This window comes from Phragmites australis, chromosome 13, assembly GCF_958298935.1.
Source record: "Phragmites australis chromosome 13, lpPhrAust1.1, whole genome shotgun sequence".
In the NCBI taxonomy this organism is placed as follows: Eukaryota; Viridiplantae; Streptophyta; class Magnoliopsida; order Poales; family Poaceae; genus Phragmites; species Phragmites australis.
The window spans coordinates 30,929,999-30,947,993 of record NC_084933.1 but is presented as its reverse complement, the minus strand read 5'-3'; the positions used below and the strand labels follow the sequence as shown (position 1 = coordinate 30,947,993).

At 42.5% G+C, this 17,995-nt stretch overlaps 2 protein-coding genes across 5 annotated transcripts; both read right to left on the bottom strand.

Moving 5' to 3' along the window:
• Window positions 1-7,212: 7,212 nt before the first annotated feature.
• Window positions 7,213-10,951, bottom strand: LOC133888045 (protein S-acyltransferase 11). 4 transcript variants are annotated; one of them, XR_009903689.1, is made up of 6 exons: window positions 10,242-10,947; window positions 9,428-9,658; window positions 8,970-9,268; window positions 8,364-8,857; window positions 7,616-7,812; window positions 7,213-7,523 (listed from the first exon to the last, which is right to left on the bottom strand). XR_009903689.1 is itself a non-coding variant. In XM_062328140.1 (5 exons), exons 1-4 carry the CDS (start codon window positions 10,279-10,281, stop codon window positions 8,366-8,368), a joined length of 1,062 nt encoding a protein of 353 aa, XP_062184124.1. In that variant the 5' UTR covers window positions 10,282-10,947; the 3' UTR covers window positions 7,213-7,812; window positions 8,364-8,365. The 4 variants fall into 4 exon arrangements, 3 of the variants coding, with proteins under 3 accessions (XP_062184124.1, XP_062184125.1, XP_062184126.1); XM_062328140.1 differs by having other exon boundaries at window positions 7,213-7,812; XM_062328141.1 differs by having other exon boundaries at window positions 7,213-7,812; window positions 9,428-9,662; window positions 10,591-10,946.
• Window positions 10,952-12,266: 1,315 nt separating this feature from the next.
• Window positions 12,267-15,240, bottom strand: LOC133888987 (anamorsin homolog). Its single transcript, XM_062329415.1, has 8 exons — window positions 15,035-15,240; window positions 14,783-14,924; window positions 13,532-13,692; window positions 13,349-13,444; window positions 13,105-13,264; window positions 12,879-13,015; window positions 12,680-12,754; window positions 12,267-12,553 (listed from the first exon to the last, which is right to left on the bottom strand). The coding sequence occupies exons 2-8, from the start codon at window positions 14,904-14,906 to the stop codon at window positions 12,515-12,517; spliced, it is 792 nt and encodes a 263-aa protein (XP_062185399.1). The 5' UTR covers window positions 14,907-14,924; window positions 15,035-15,240; the 3' UTR covers window positions 12,267-12,514.
• Window positions 15,241-17,995: the final 2,755 nt, after the last annotated feature.

Here is a 17,995-nt window from a genome sequence, read left to right as displayed (position 1 = left end):
AAACAAGCACCCCTACCGGCAGATTTCTCCATGTTCGGAGCAAGACACAAGACGCTGCATGGTTTCCATGGGCTTTCTTGAACTATCAACAGGTAGAGACGACCAAAGCTAGCCGAGAGCTCCGCAATTCAACTCACAGAAAAGAGAATTGCTGGGAGTTGCATTCATCTCACATACCCCCACGAGTTCACAGTTCAAGAAAGCCTGTGGAAAGCATGCCCGCACATCTTTCCTTCCCCGTCGGACGACGGACAGCGAGACCACAATTCTCGCCTCGTCGCCATCAGCAACCAGCGAAAGAGAAAGGGGGAGAGAGCTGTTGCTCAGAGAGGGATCCAGAGGTGGCTGGGAGGAGGGGGGAGTTCCTTTGGAGTGAGAGCAACGGCCCACAGAGCCAGGGGACTATAAATAGCTGGGGAAGTAACTAACCGGCCGGATGGTGGCAGAGGCAGCAGTGGCGGCAGACGAGGTAGGTTTTTTTATTTTTTAATATTTATAAAAATACATGATTATTTTAAAATATTACATATTTAAACTATTGTAGTTTGTTAGGCGATAGCAAGATGTTGAATACATCGCCCTTCTAACAGACGATAACTTAAAAATCAGCTTCATTATTCTCAAAATTTAAAACACTATTGAAATTGTTATGAAAAATTATATAAAACAAATATGGTGTAGAGGATGCTATAGTGTATATCTCTAAAAAAAAAATCAACTCAAACCAATACTTTTACAATAAGAAAAAAGATAAAATTTATTGTACACTGTCAATCATATTTTTTTTTATTGTACAAATTATGTTTTTGTTTGAAATTTTTTGAGAGCTAGATCATAGTTTCCGTTACAACATATATTTTTTCATATTTTTTATGATTATTTTGATAGTGTTTTTGAATTTTGTTAGCAATAGAACGTATTTTTTATCTTTTAAAAAATATCATCTATTAGATGAGCGATATTTTATTCTCATCCAACCAACTTAGCGATGATAGCCTTAGATATATAATATTTTAAAATAGACATGTACTTTTATAATATTGAAAAATAAAAAAAATAAACACTCGATGAGGCAGTGAGCGGCATGGGCCGGAGTATAGTGGTAGCCCGGTAGCCTCACCCTAGGACCCTCCTCCTCATGGGCTCATGGCGAGCGGTAGCCTCACGCGCAGGCGGCACGCCTCCTCCTTTTCCAAGCATCGCACACCGCACCATGGAGGAATATTAACCTCACCCGTCCACACACTTAGATCATCTCCAACAGGTACCTCAAATTTTCATCCTTAAAATACTATTACAGCATCCCCTATCACTAACACTGTAGCAGTAATGTATCACTGGATAGAGTATCTGTTCGAGATAAATTTCTGGTGTTACAGTAGACCGCAAAGTACTGTAGCACTGAAATATGCAAATTTGTGGACTCCGTTAAAGATGGCCTTACCCTCCTCCTCCCCGGTCGTCTGCATCATGCCTTCTTCTACTTCTTCTCCGCTCAAGATTTGTATCCTCGTAAAAACTAAAGAAAATATTTCAGAGACGAACTGCAGTGCTGCATCTACCGCGATCACAGCTGCTACTGGCTGACTCGTAGTGGGTGGATGTTTATACCGCGAGCCGTGGTGCGCTACATGAGCCTACGCTTTAGGCGATGATTCCGGGCAAGGTTAGGGCAGGCCAACTCGGATTAAAACCGCCCGGTCCAGCTTATCAGCCCATCCCGTCCCATCTGCAAGGCTAGGCTAGGTCTGGTGTACTCTAGTAACCTAGCTTGTTGCCTCGTCTGCACGGCCCAATGGACATGTAACTTCATGTGTGAGGTGTCGTCGACGACACTTCAGACATGCTGCTTATCTTCGGCACCACGCGAGATGTGATCGACCTGCCAGAAATCGGCCTCTTTATCTGCGCGCTACCTAGCAACCCATGCTTCTCGCACATTGCTTAACTAAGAAACAAGTAGTAGGAAACACCTATCTCTCTCTGAAGATGTCTCTGAAGCAAGCTATCTTGAGTTTTTAACCTGTATAGCCATTGCAAGAACTGAGAAACACACAATTACCAACTGCCACTTGCAAGCACGTAGGAACCGAACACAGATCGGCAGAGATCGATCGACCACCAACCACGAGCCAGCGGAGCAGAGGGGCAGGCAGGCAGGAAGGCACATATGCTCCTTCCATTCTTCCAAAAGCAATTAAGAAGAGGATTTGTTCGGTTGTTCCAGTTGCCCAAGATGTAAAAAAAAAAAAAAAAACAAGCTTGTCGTGCGCCTTAGTGGCCAACGCCTCATTGTCACGTCCATGTGCTGCCCGGCCGGCTCAGCTATCAGACAATCTGCTCCAAGTTTTTCTACTCCACCTTGAGTTGTTCCTGCCTTCACTTTGTTAATTATGGACATGTGTAGAGCAGGGACTTTAGGTCGTGTTATTTTTGGCCCGTCTATGATACGATGTTTTGACATGGTTTAAAGCACGGTACATAGCATAACACTTCACACATGCTATGTCTAGGACTTTGGTATGGTGGGCATACCGGCACAGTAAGATGGTTTGGATCGTACTCGTGTCGATATGGTACGAAAAGAACATAACATAATTTGTAGGATAATTTTTTCGTGTTTATTCTTTAATCTTTCTGATACAATACGTGAGACATTAACGTTTTGTTTATTTGATGAGATATGATAAAAAATAAATATATAAACATGAGAGACACAAATATGAGATGATAAAAAGATAAATATGTAAGTATTATCATGCAACATAAAATATAAGAGAGATGTATGAGTATAAAAAATATAAATATAAGATAATAAAAAATAAATATATAAATATTGTTAGATGATACAGAGTAAGACCGTATCGGAGCCAGCACAATACGGCAGCAGGCGTGCCAAAAACTGTGCTTAAACCTTATAATTGATTCATGCCGACATGATATACCAGCCGGGTATAATGAGCATGACACGAAAAAGAATAGGACCGAACCGTGTCGGCATGACACGGCCCAAGTCCCAACAAAGCCAACTAGAATTACTGACAGGACAGGGCAGCAATAATCTTGTGTTAATGAGAACAAGGCTCCTGTACTACGCGCCAAATTTAAAGAAGATCTGGACCACATGTACTGTCAGGGAAATGGACGTGCCCTGTTCCATGAGTGGGGAAAATTTAGTAAAGTCACTGTTTAAACAGGTTTTTCCTACAAGGGGAAGTACACTGTTAATCTGCCGTTGTCATGAACTCTGGTGAATACTTGCTGTGGCAAGCACACGAGCTCCCTGTAGCGGCCACCATCATGAGCATATGACACTACAATGCATGAAACATTCGCGATATGATAGATTAACAAAAGTTTGCAAGGATATCATTGTCGTTGCAGAAAGAGGTGAATGATGGGCGCAATTGGCCGGCCTGATGCAACAAAGGAAAATTGCCCGCTTTTTTACAGTCAGACAAATGAGGTTTTTTTTTTAACAGCAACCAACACTGGATACTGATGGAAAATCAGGCGACGATGCACATCAAAACATTACGTGTTACACATGAAGTTACATGTCCATTTTTTATCTTGTCTACTGGCTTGGTTAGCAGCAAACAGGACCTACATGAGTTACTTACCTGTTCGGTCTTGGCTTTGTTTACCTTTGAAAGAACTGAAGAAGAGGGAGTTACTTCACGCAGCTTCCAATTCCAACCTGACGGCAAGTGCACGGCAGTAGATCGATCGGCCCAGAGCACAGGCCCAGCAAAGAAGAGCAGCAACCAAACAACGACATGGCACAGTTTATCGACCTTCACCAGACAGGCAGAAGAGGATAGGCAAACAAGACTGGAAAGACGCGGCAGCAAACACGAGCGAAATGGAAAAGGCAGAGATCGATCGGCCCCAGCACCGGCCGGCAATGGTGCGTACGAGCAAATGCGAATTCACGGTACTGATGCGGAAAGCGGATTTGTGTTGGATCTGAAGCCGATTGGCAGCCAGCATTATTGTTAATTCTCGGTGTCTCTTTCTCTCTCCTCCGGAGGGTGAGAAGACTGAAGAGACAGTCAGCCAGGAGCCCAGGAGGACAGCATGTGCCATTTGTGAATCTTTGAGCTGTAAAGATAATGGGGCCTCCTCCTGTGTCTTCTCTCCCTGTGCAGTGCAAGTGCTACAGGGCAACGCATACAAAAAAGATTCACATGAAAGGAGAGACACATATGGCTTTCGCTACATTCCTCTCTGGAATTTACTTAGCTGGGCTCAATAGATACATATAATTTTAAAAAAAGATTCTACTATTGTAGCCTAAATTTTATGGGTAAATATACTATATCATTCTAAAATCTATTTAATTACTTGCATCTACTGTTGTTGCAGTCTGATCTTTTAGATGTAAATATAAAATCTCATTCTGACCTAAGAATGAAACTCAATATCTTGATCCGACGGATATAAACTACTGCATCTACTAATACAGACAGATCCACTTACCCAGTATCATAAAATTATCAAATATGAGTAATCAATCGTAATATCAACTATTGTATCATCTTAAAAAAAGCTCAGATTCAATAAACTAAATAGAAATTTAGCTCGGTTTGTCCAAACAAATACGAACAACTAAATATTTGATTTTCAACAAATATAATTTCACTCGACTTTTCCACTCAATCGACATCTACCCGCGTACATATAAGATCCTATACTAACAACCAATCACACACAGTTACTCACTCAACCACTAAATTACTTCCTAGATTCACAATTATATGTCACCGCGGTGTCGCATCTAAGGTCGGGCTATCTCAAAATTGACTACTGATAAACAAAAACGAACGCCGGGCATTTGTAAACCGGACCTAGTAGAGTAGTATAGTTTGTGCCACGGCACGCGGTGCTGCCGGTGAGTGCCGCGGCAGTGCAACGCGGCGAGCACATGGCCGAGGACCGGCCAGCCTTGCTTGTTCATCTCCCTCCTGACCTCTTACCGCCCACTACGGCCGGCTTTTGTTTTGCGTTTACCTGTTGACTTTGCCAATGCTGATGGTCGAATTACTAAACGGTGCACGCAGTTTATGCCTACATGCGGATCGTACACTGAACCAGAGAAAAATTCCATTACAAGTCTGGCTAAACTAACTGTGTACGGAATCACGCTGTGCCCCCTCCTCAACGCAGTTGTCACTTTGCTAGGATCACAATTTGCAAGTTGCGAGGATAACTTCGTTACAAACTAATTTCTGTAAGACATATTATAAAAAAATAATTAAATTGGAATATGTTGTGAAAGGTTGATCAACTTTCAGACATATAATCAATTTTTTCCATATAACTAGCACATGCTATGTGGCTGTAGAAACAGAGAAGATTAGCTCATGGGACAGAGAGAGTAGAGAGAGATCTGTCGTGTGTTGTTCTGAGGAAGGGGTTTCTCGGGACAACGGAGCATGAAAGGACAACTAACCAACTGGAATAATCTTGCTTGCGATCGAAGAAAGCATGTGGAGGAACTAAAAACAATTCAGGAAGAAGTATTATTGTACCTGCCATGGAATAATCTCGCCGCGGCGATCCAAAGATGTGCCATGGTCTCCACGAACTTTCTTGAACGGTCGACGTGCTGTGCACCAGAAGAGATAGATGGGCATCCAATGCAGGGCAGTGCGATGCGATTCAGGTCTATCGTTCAAGAAAGCCTGTGGAGAGCATGATCACGGTCTTCCGCCATCGACGCAAGCCATGTTCATGTTTCAAGAAGCATCAAAGATGGCACGATGAAAATCCTAGCAAAGAAGAAGGGTTTAGGCTTTGGTTAAATAGAGCAACAAGGGCTGTGTGCGTCTGCCTGCGTGCCGTGGGCTGCGTAACCGAAGCCGCGGAACCCGCGGGAACTGAACTAATCCCGGCCCGCACGTGTGGGGCGTGTGCCGCACTTCACGGGTTCCCGGGGCCGTGTTTCCAGATGCGCTGCCTGCCCTCCCAGTCATCCTAGGCGTTGGATAAGGATCGGATGGTGATACGGCGCTATAAGGCGGGAACCCACCCCGGAAAAGACGGCTCGGATGCGACCGAACGGTGGGCCCAGGTCCTTGATCCGCGACGGGATTTGTCGGTTTGTTACTGGACATGAGGTTTGGTAAAGGAGAACAAACAGCAGCTTACATAACAAAGGGTAGTTACTGGCTCTGAAGTGTCTCATCGAGATAATTTTTTTAGTGGTTACTCATCGAGATATCTATAATGATTCTTATTAATCTCTAAACTTTACGTCTTCAATTTCAGTAGACATTGTTTGATTATTACGTGCGATTGTGTGGCATCTGTTGGAGTTTCTAAAAGTTAAAGAAAAGCAAAGGGAAACGAACCAATCACGAACAATTATTGATATAATCAAGTGAAATGATGGAATATTAGTTTGAGAGTTTTCTTTCCCTAACATGTGGAAAAATAGAAAAGAGGACGAAAAATAACTAAAATTTTATGAATTTTGATCTTTTCATCGGTGAACGAAAAAATTATATAACGAAATTGAGATTCCTGAGGGTTCATAGATGTCAAGGGCAATTCTGATTTTCCTCGCTGACCAGTTTTTTCTTTCATTTTATTTTATTTTTTAAAATTGGACAAGATAGCAGAACCACACAAGGGTGGAAAAGAAGGGTAAACGGCGCCTTCCATCGGTGAAAGTAAGGGCAATGATGCAAAGTTGAAAAAACGAGGACAAATCCCAAATTAGACTTCCTAGTGAGGGCATAGGAGCAATTGTCCCATACTTACCCAGCTGCAAAGTCAAATTCAAGAAACTGGGCATGCATCGTCCATAATTTCAAATTGCTAATTTCATGTAGCAGCCACAATGAACAAAAAAATACGGTCATTTTGCAAAGGCAACGCCGAATATCAGAGCCACTTTCTGTTGGGCGACCAGGCCAAAAGACCAGCTCAATTGCATATAATCGATCGAAAATGGAAGAACTGCATGAACGAAAAAGTATAGTATTACACATCTACATGGTTAATCGACCAATTTACGACAGCTAGTTCAAGTGAATGGTACAAAGCCAAATGTGGGGTTGTTTTCCTGTAGATGTCAGTGTATGTCAAAGAGATGTGGACCAAACAAAATTTTCCACCACTGCCAAATTCAATCCTGACTTTTATTTCCTCTTGAGCAACCAAGCATGAAGCTGCGATCTTTTAACTCATTGAAAAAGATAGTGATGGTGAGCAAAATTTCAGATATTGCAATTTATTGAAAAGGCCATGAGCACCTTAGACTACTCCTAATCCAATGTAATAACTAGATTTCTCGATACAACCTCTCCAATGTATGATATCTTATTGTTGTTTCCTAGGCTTCCTAAGTCATTTAATTGTTACATATGCTGTGAGCAATTATGTCACATGATAACACAATGCATCTCAACTTTCTTTTCTCTCTTCTTTAACTCCATGCCATCTCATAAGAAAATCCTATGTGACACCAAATAAATGTGGATGATACCACCCATTGGGAGTAGTCTTATGATTATCTGCAGGCAATGAATACGTAGGCCACGTTGTATTTTAGCATCTGCAGAAACTGTTCTACTCCGTAGTAAATCAATGTGGGAGAAACATCCACCTGAAGAATTAATGCCTTCCTCCAGCAAATAATTATCATGTACGAGTATTCCGTTCCTGAACAACTTCAGTTATATGAACTAGTTATATAGGGTGGCCAACCGAAATTCAACCTTGTAGTAGTGACAGAACCATCTTGACTGCAAATAGTTCCCATACAAGTCTCAGTTGGCGGGATTTACAGAGTAGCACTGAAACCTACATATAAACGAAACTCTTCATTAGATCATGCTTTGGGCAGGAATCAAGCAGATTGAACGAACTTTAACATTATCTCCAGCTGTCTTGCTAGTAACGAGTTGGCTCTTTTTGTTGCAACGATTGAGCTAAGTGTCACAGGCTAATGTGGCAACTATGCGAACGGCGCTCGGTTCGGATGGCAAAGCACCCTGAGCGATAACGGAACGAACCGAGTTCGAGCGCCGTAGGTTGGGGCATGAGTGGCAACACCCCCACCCGCCCCGGGTTCGGGTTTTAGGGGAACCCGGGGTGCGCACGGTTGTAGGTGATAGGGTGTGCGTGTGTGCGTTTGTACTTAGAAAAATGTGGCAACTATGCTTCTAATGTTATAAAGCATAATAATTCTATACAGGGATAATCAATAAACAACACTAGCTGATAACTCATTCACTTGCACATGTCACAGTAAGTGAAACAGAAGGTACTCCCTTAGTCTAAACGGTTTTCTAAAATCGGTTTATGACATGCACGCACCTACACATGAAATTAAGCAGAAATGTGACCAATACCTCTAAAGAAGTTTTGACCATGAATTGTCCTGCAACTTGCCAGTGTTTGAACATCGCAACAAAACTCTGGAAATTGAGTAGGGGCACCCAAAAAATCTAACAAGGTTTTGCAACCCTCTCTCTCTATGCATGACATTCGCCGAATTTAAACGGTCGAGATATGTATTTCCTTCATACACATAACTAAGCTGCTGACACAGCAACACACATATACCAGCATTTACCGATAAACTAGCAAAAGCCAGATATACCAGCACTACACCCCTTGCAGACAAGAAGAATGCAGAGCTCGCTAAGGTAGTGATAATCTCCAACAGCATTTTCATAGAATTCATTGAATGACGAGATGATGCTAGATTTGGGAAATCAACAGAGGGCCATATATGATAACTTGAGTATATGGTCATTATAGCAACATAAGTGCAACTAATGACCACTGAGATGAGAAAAATGACAAAAGCTCTGTGATTTGATGCTCCCACACAGTTGCCGATCTGCACTCAAACACAAGGAAAAGGAAATGCAACGAGTCAAACCTAATAACCAGGAAAATAATGAAGCAACAGAATGGAAAATTATCAAGGCACAGTGAGTTATCGGACTTACAAATGGGCAATGATGATCCATGTCCACCACACACATTTTACAAGATCGACAGTGATGTGCTCTCGGGGGCTTTGGTTTACTACAGTATGTACAAAAGGTATAGTTCTCAAGATCACTTTTCTCGACCATGGGATATCTGCCCCACCGTATATTTGCTGGTGCACCAGCAGATTTAAAAGAGGCCAAACAATAACTTGTGATGGTAAATGCAGCCAAGAAAGCTGTTAATATGCAATGAAAGATGCCCCAAAAATTGCTGATTGAGAAAACAATAGGATATACTGCCCAGACCCCACCACCTGTTAAGCGATAAGGAAAGGCTAAATAAAACAACAACTGACCAACAAATAACAATAATATGAAGCAAGTCGAAAATATTAGTAGCATAACATGCACGAATAAACAAACAACTACGGTAAGTTAAATCTGAAGCTGATGGCTAGAGCCAGGGAACCTACATATAACAAAGACCATGAAGAGAATGAGCACGGTCACAAAGAACCAGTCCCGTAAACGCCTCCAGTGAGAAAAACATATGCTGTCAGGTTTTCTTGAAGTTGGGTTGCTTTGTGTAATTGCTCCACACCAGCCACACTTAAAGACAGGAGCATAGCTTGCAAAAACAAGCCGAAGCCCACAGCCCCAACAAGTGGCCTCATGATCTTCTGGTATGGATGTGACACATTGCTCTACCTAAATTGAAGGAGGATATCAGTTAGAGCGATGCTGCAGAGACGATTAGCCAACCTAAACTACTGTTGTTGGTTTGTTGCAACAAGCTTTTCTCATACAACTACAATTCGCTCACTTGATTTGTGCTGTGTCATCATTTAATCTACTGATCCACAAAATATGAGGACTATCGTACTTCTGGATGAGCCAAAGAATTGGATGTTGTACAGGTCGAGTATCTCTCCAATGTCTTTTTCCCTCAGGCTTTAGTGCACCGAGAACTCCGATCAGTACCCATATTACATAAAAGAAAAGTAAGATACTGCATTCCTTTATTGGGACTGATGTTCAGTGTCAAAGTAACCTTCTATTTAAGTTCCAACCCATATTTGCAGTTACTTCACTGAACGACTAGCTAACTACATATTTGCAAGTTCCTCTAAAGGCAAACTGCATATCTGCACATTACCCACTACTTTGAGTGGCTAAATAGATATTTCAGAAACTCTTTGCGCAGAAGGTAGAATTTAGTCCCCGTGCACGCTGTTGTAGTGGGTGATTCAATTACCATAGGTATATGCGTCCTAAGTCTTAACTTACTTATAATATCCTTAACCGGACCTTGGATTGGATATAGCATGGTGCTAAGTCCATACTACATTACTTCAGGGCTTCAGGTTAATCAACACATGAATGTGGCTAGAGCCTGCTTTTGCTATGGGAGAGCATCCTCACCGAATCAAACTTCAGACAAGGCTAGAAATTCCCTAGTGATCGGAACGGAGCCCCAAAAAAAGGGAAAATGGGCGTAAATTTGACAACCATATGCAACGAGACTGCAAACCGTTGACCCATCCGCACATGAACAAGGGGCAGGAAACCGCGCGGGCAGATGGTGCGAAGCATGTTTCGAGAACATAGGGCGCGTGGGGGGAATGGAGCGGCAAACCTCGAGCAGCTGCTGCTGCTGCTGCTGGTTCTCCATCGCCGTGGCCGCGCAGATCCACGGGAGGAGGGGTTAGAAAGCAGGATGTCTTCGGATCGGGGGAGAGGTGGGCGGGCACGCGGCGAAACTTCACAGGGGGGCTGCCGGCTGCAGCTTCGTTGCTTCGCGCCGAGGAGGCGAAGAAGAATGTTTCCTTGGTGGAATGTTTCGGGGGCACGCGAGCTCCGCGAAGGATTCAATGGGGAAAGGTGCAAGAGGTCGAGAAAAGGAGAGCGCGGCCAGGACGACGAAGTGGACGGGAAGTTGCGCGACCCAGGCCGAGCTGGGTAGTTGGAATTCCGCGAACCGGCTCGGGCTCGTCGCCGCGGTCTCCAATCTCCACGCCTCCGTCGCGCTGGTTGGTCAAGGACAGGCTCCGGCACGTTGGTGCTGACTTGGTCCTGTACCGTGCTCTTTTTCTTGTTCTCGCTGACAGCTGCACGGTGATATTGTAACTGTAAGCTCTCTTTAACTATTTAGGTCTGTTTATTTTAATTTCATATTAGGATAATTCAGTTTAATTTGTGAAAACTATTTCTTATCAATTTATAGTTTGTGGGATTTATGGTACAATTTGGTTGGTGGATTATGAGAATTAGTTTTTATATTGTGATTATTTTTTTATTTTTAAAACTAGAATTCATAATCAGAATAAAACAAACAGTATCTTCTTTTTACTAACGGCATCACTAGTTTTTTTATATAAAAAACTGAACGAATATTTTCCCAAAATCATTTACATATTTGCGTAAGTGCGCGATTCCACGTTATTGAGCATAGTTTAGATGACAATCATGTGCGCTGGCCCTGGATTCTGCAGGTTCACAAGCCATCAGACATTGCTTAAAAAAAAACAAAGATCGTTGTGATGATGCTCTCCGAGAATGCGAAGGCGTAACGGGAACTGAGTTCAAGAAGGTACGTAGTAACAAGATTCCACTTTCCACTAATGTCGTTCACAGAGGGCAGGGCTCTCTGTTGGCCTGGGAACGGACAAGAGATGTCCAGAGACATAGTAGGATCCACCCATCACTGTATACGTATAGTATATGGATATATATACATATATATTATATACTTTCTATTTTCGAAAATACTAGAAAATGTGAAAGAAAAATTTGTCATATTGATAAATCGACTGACAATCTAAACTGCAAAGAAAAAAAACTAAAACTCAAAAAATACAAAACAAATTTTGTTACATTCGCATTACTCACGTAACTACTGTCCACAAATATATTATGTTTATATATGTATATATATATACATATATATGTATATTACATACATGAATTTAGATGAATTCAACATCTCACTTTCAATAACATATATTAACGGTGAAAAAATCTATGCACTAATACAAAACAAATTTTGTTAGTTCCGTATTACTGACACAAGTACTGCTCAGCAATATATATATATATTAAATGAATCCAATATTCTCTTTCCAATAACATATATTAATAGTGAAAAAATCGGTACACTCCATGTTCTATTAACTACTACAAATCATACAACATTCAAATATAACATTTATTTAAAACAGACACAGCAAAGCGCGCAAACCTACCTAGTTCTCCATATCGAGAGTTACAGGGCAAAATCTGCAAATCACATGTAACGATGTGCTCTTAAACATCTTGAGAGAGAAAAAGATAGGCCATCAACGTTTTCTGTATCAAACAATCAATACAAGTATATTCCCAAAGAGACCCAGAGACGAGCCGCCACACACGCATAGGCTAAACAGGACCTACTTCAACCGCAGTTTTTATCCTTCCTGTGAGAATCACTCATACTTAAACCAACAATGGAACGTCCAAACGAAAGAACAAATTGAAGGCAGTTCCTATCTCCTGCTGTTGCCGATGTCCACTATCTGATACCATCATATGTCAGCGGCAAGGAAGTTGCCAGACAAGGAAACCTGCCAATCGGAGAAGCCGTAGTGAGTATCTGGCATCACAACTAGTATACAGACTACAATTGACATGTCTGAGCTCCTCGAGAATCTAGAATTTAGAGAAAGAAAAGAAAGAAAGAAAGATTATACCTTCTCCCCAGGCTTGAATGGTGGGAGGCCTCTGTATGGACAGGTACCACATCGAAACGCGTCGCCCAATCCACACTGCAATTATCGTTAACAAAGAACATCAAGATAAAATATTAGTAACCTGAGAGCACGTATCCAACGGCGATGGATTTTCACAAGAAAACACCAGTGCCACTGCAATTCTAAAAGCAATACTTACACTGCCACAAGCCGACTGAGGATTATTGATCTGCTCAGCCGTGAGCTCTAGCTTCTCCACCTTCTCCTCAGCCTCAGCCCTACCACAAGTACAGTTCTTGCATGCCTTCCTTGTTGCCCCCACTTCACAATCCCCAACTGGTGAAACATGAGCAAACCTTTTAGGATATAAACCTAAATTGAACACCCTTACAAGTGTCGTAAGTTGAAGGGTTTTAAGACTCTACCAACTGGAAGTTGTGGTTTCTTCAGGTCCTCCTCAGTCAAGAGGCTGTCCTCATCAATCAGTTCAGAGTCATCATCAATTTGAATCTTAGGAAGGGCCTTTGTTGCTTTCTTAAGGGGGAAAGAAGAACCTGTGCTCCAGGTGGCCTTCTTTGCCTTAATCTGCAAGTGGTTCAAGTTAGCACCAAAACTAAAGCGTGCATAGCACCATTGACACACTGTAACACATGGAAATCGAAAACTTACAGTAACTGATTGCACACTGTCCTTCGTGCTTGCAGCAGAAGCTTGCACTTCAACAAATCCTCCCATCAGTAACTTGCGCTCAATATCGGTATTCGGCTAACAGAGACAGTCAGGAATATTAGGACATTCTATATTAACTGTGCAAGATAAAGGATGCAAGGAAGCCTATTTCCAATCAGTTACCTTCTGACTGGAGGAGGGTGCAGAACTCTGCACCAGTACTCTTCCCCCAGCTTTTAGTACCCGACTAATTTCAGCAACCAACTGGTCCCTCAAGCTTTCCGCGTTTTTAATGACCGCAAGAACAGCACCAACAGATGCATCATCAAAAGGCAGCTTACCACCTGATCCATGTCATTAAAAAGAGTTAGATAACAGGTTTACGATAAATCAAAGCTGGTACAAGGATATGACATATTGAAGCATAACACAACTCAAAATTGAACATCGAAGAAGCATCTAATACTATAATATAGGCTCCCAAAATTCGAAACACTAGCCTTGGCTTGTCCTTACAAACAGACATAGGGTCAACTCCATTGTTGGGAAGCATATATGTTACTGACACAAGAATTCAGATAAAAAAACTGTATGTTTTCTCATAATATTGTGCGACATTTCTTCTCTATCTGTGTAAAAAATATTTGCATCTCTTTCTTTTCCTAACTTCTTTTTCATTTGTGTGTGCATGACAGATGGATAGGCACATTAACACTTGTGAATCTATACACTTAGCAACTAGCATATGAAACACAGGCAATTTCCATCGATTTAGAAACTACAAAGAAAGGTTCAACACGACAACAACAATTAAGTTTCTGAGGCCTGAGGGCATGCCCCAAGTGCCCGGATACACACACACACACTAGACTCTTGGTGGGCTGAGCGAATTCAAGTGCCAGCAGCAATAAGAAAAGGACTCAAGTCTCTAATTATCCCGGTGCTTTGGGAATGGTGGAAAGAAAGAAAGAAACAAAGAATTTTCTGGGGAGAGCTTTTAACAAACTAAGGCATACTTCATCGAATCCAGGAAGAAGCTACAATATGGGGCATGGCTGGTGCTTCAGCTCTACGAGAGCTTCAATCAAACCATGAGAATGCGCACCAGTTTTTGTTTAGTTGTTTCTTTACAAGTTTTGTCATTAGCTCCCTAATTGGCATCTCTTTCTTACTAATATAGTCGTCCTGAGGACATGTCCGCGGATTGTGCTGTTGCGAAGTTGGGATCTAAATTCCAAATTAAACTACGAAGTCCTTAGAATGGAATCTCCATTCCAAATTTGGTTTCAAACATACAACCCGTGCAATTGATCAAGCCAGATGGGTCACTGTTTCAACAAACAGGCAAACAAATAGATTGGCTTCTGCAGCGATACGTGCGCATCGAGCTTTCATCCCAGGAACAGGAAAGGGGCAAGACGGCAAGAAGCTCACCAAGCAACTCGCACTGGGTGATGACCGCCACCTCCTCCCGCGAGACCTCAGCTGCGGCCGCCAGATCCCCCACCGCCCGGATCGGCAGCGCCACCTCGTCCGTCACTGCAAGCGCCGCCGCCATGGAGTAGGGTGAACGCACCTGCAGTCGGGAACCCAAAGGGGAATCGAAGAAAACGAATCGGCACTGAGAGACCGATCGATGGAGCAGCGAGTGGATGATAAAAAAAAAAAACTATGGATTCACCGTACCTGAGAAGAAGCGAGCGAGCGGATCTGACGGATGCGGAGGAGAAAACCGTCGGCGCGGCTGCGATTGGGGAAAGCGAGTTTGCGTTTTGGGTTCGTACGTGGGGGGCGGTGGTTGGGAAGGAAATGTATGCGAGGTGACTCTTCCTCTCGAGGCCTCCGGCTTAACCGATAAACTAATCACGTGACCCTTTCTCCCTTTGGTTTCTTTCACCCCTTGGCCCTTGCAGTCGTCGGCGGCTCGTCGCCCAGGCGGAGCCGCGAGGAAGAACCCAGGACTCGTCGAGAGCAGAGACGTTTCCGTGGGAGAATACGGGCCGTGCGGCCGGGGGGAGGGCGAGGTCGGCGCGATGGCAGCGGAGAGGGGACGTGTGGGGGAGGGTCAAAACTGGCTAGCTGACGCGGCCTGCTTCTCTGGCTCGACCGGGACGGCACGCGTTCGGCGCGAGTGGGCTCGGTTTGCCTTATTCAGGCGTTGGGTTGGCCCATTGACCCGACCCTTCTGGTAGTATGGGCCTGGGCATCCTAGCCTTTCTGAATTCTGACCAAGCGGTAGGCCGAAAGGGGAAAATTCCATTATACGGATGTACGGTTTTTTTAAGATACGGTTCATATGTGTCGAGATTCGTATTAAAGAACTATGTGAGAAAATTATAAAATAGATAAGAGAATTAATGAATAAATAAGTACTTGATAAAAGAAATAGACGGTTGAGATAGATCATATGCAAGAGCAATTTAACGACACTAAACAATTTACAGCTTTATCACTTGAATTTAGCTATTGTCCAATTTGTCTACAAGAGTTACCTTTAAAACGATTGGCCAAATTGTCTACAAGAGTTACCTTTACCACTTGAATTTAACGACACTAAACAATTAACAGCTTTTCATCTCTATCCAAAGTTCTCGACGAGCACCCAAAGTATCATTCATGCCCATGCAAGGAAAATGATAGGTCAGGCGTTTCTTTATCTTTTCTCTTTCCTGTCTGCCTTTTGCTTTGGACGCTCGTGAGCCCAGCAAAAAGGGGAAATACAACCCAACATCTTTTATGCACGCAAGTTTTATCTTGTCGTCTATTTTTTACATATGATATTTATTTATCTATTGATTCTCTTATATATCTAATTTTTTTCGTCTATTTTCTAACACGAATCTTAACACAAATGAACGATACATATATCCACAAGGTCTAGTGGAATTTTTGTGTTCCGGCAAAAACGTCGTGGCGCAAGGGAATCCTCACTATCCATTTCAGTTGGTGAGTGAGTGGAACCAAGAGAACATTCATCTCCACTTCTCAACACCTTAATTTAGCCGACGCCAACCTATGATTGTCTCCCAAAGCATCTCCCGTGATCCCTTCCCGGGAATAATCGCCACAAAATGTGGATATCTGTTCGATATGGACATGTAGGATAATGTAGATTGGTCATTGCCTGAGCTATTCAGTAGCACTATTGTTATTGGCATTGGTGGATGCTGCTTTTAGATTTACCTGTCTATAGACTAAAGCACTATGAAGCAGTGGTTTGGTTTATTTATCACTTTGATCCATATTCATTGGTTCAGATGGTCATATATTTTATTGGCACAAGTGACATCATAATTAAAAGATCAATCTTTTTCAGTGGCAAACCATCAATTTATTCGAAATACTAGCACTGTAGTTAAATTGCTAATAATGCAAGTAGCCAATATTCAGTTAATAAGTAGCATGTCTTTGATGCGTTGAATTCAGTGATTTTACATAAAATGCGTCGAATTCGAACTCCTCGAATCATATGTTTCGGTAGCTATGCTCAGCATGGTCAAAACCAATTCAGGGTAAGATTGTGTCTGATCAAACTATGTCCCTAATGGCTCTAGCCCCTCCTCCCAAGGTGGTTAATTTCCATCATAACCACAGTGGATGTACTTGATGGTGGTATTGTGACTGCACATTTTGGAGTTGTTGCACACCTGCTGATAAATAAAGTAACACCAGAGGCATTTCTTCTCCAACTTGTGAATAGATTCCTTAGCTAGTACCATCGCTGCAAGTTGTTGTTCTTGAGGTCTTGCCGAGCCTGGAGCCATCTGCGGCATTATCTTATCGTGCTGTTCGTCCTAACCCTCTCCGAATCCTGTCTGACACCATTAGAATACTGAACTACACACGTACCTAACCTTCAATTGATTTATCCCTTTGCAAGCCTCCGAATCTATATCGGCCAGCCTGAGATTAGAGGCTAAACCTCCAAATTTGAGAACTTGACGTTCGGAAAATCTTGCCATGCTTACTTGTAATAGTATAGCAATCAGACAGCTCATCTCTGAACCAGAAGATGCTGGTGTTTTGCATGCTTGTTCTTCCTCGTGTCTGTAGATTCTTCAGGTACGTCCATTAACATGTCACTAAAAAGACAGTGCAATGGTCCATGCTGTCTCTCTCTCTCTCTCTCTCTCTCTCTCTCTCTCTTCCTTAGCAAACACTTAACTTTGGGTTCAAAATAATTTGAGCATGAAAGGGCCCTCCTTTTCCAACTCCCACATGGAGTGAGGCTGTGAGCTACAGTGAAAATCAATAGCTCTTTGTCTAGTGTGAGACAAATAAAACCTTGAATGGCCTAAGCCATCAGTGTCACAAACCTGGCACAATTAATTTTTTGGACTAGTAAATCCACTGCAATTGCACCAGCTCCTGACACAGCACATATGCCTGAACTTAACAAATTGTCACGACCTCACAAGTAAAATAAATTATATACGGGAGGGTGATGTGTCCTGTTTGTTTTCTTTGCTCTCCGTTTTTTTTTTCAGTCAAGATTTTCAACAGTGCATAGTCATAGCCTCATAGGGTCATAGCATGTGTGCATGAGGTCATGTAGGATGATGTGAAATAAGAGTGGATTTTGATATAGTTTGGCAGAGTTTTAACTTTAAAATTGTTTAAGACTGATTATCTTTAGCTCTAGAATTT

Bases quoted from the DNA above. Each gene is read 5' to 3' on its own strand.
- LOC133888045 (XM_062328140.1), bottom strand. From the start codon at position 10,281: ATGCTATATCCAATCCAAGGTCCGGTTAAGGATATTATAA. The intron at 9,659-10,241 runs GTAAGTTAAGAC...CAATTTAGGTAG, and splicing joins TCCGGTTAAGGATATTATAA to AGCAATGTGTCACATCCATA. The intron at 8,858-8,969 runs GTAAGTCCGATA...GTTTGAGTGCAG, and splicing joins TGGATCATCATTGCCCATTT to ATCGGCAACTGTGTGGGAGC.
- LOC133888987 (XM_062329415.1), bottom strand. From the start codon at position 14,906: ATGGCGGCGGCGCTTGCAGTGACGGACGAGGTGGCGCTGCCGATCCGG. The intron at 13,265-13,348 runs GTAAGTTTTCGA...AACCACTTGCAG, and splicing joins ACAGTGTGCAATCAGTTACT to ATTAAGGCAAAGAAGGCCAC. The intron at 12,755-12,878 runs GTAAGTATTGCT...CGATAATTGCAG, and splicing joins CTCAGTCGGCTTGTGGCAGT to TGTGGATTGGGCGACGCGTT.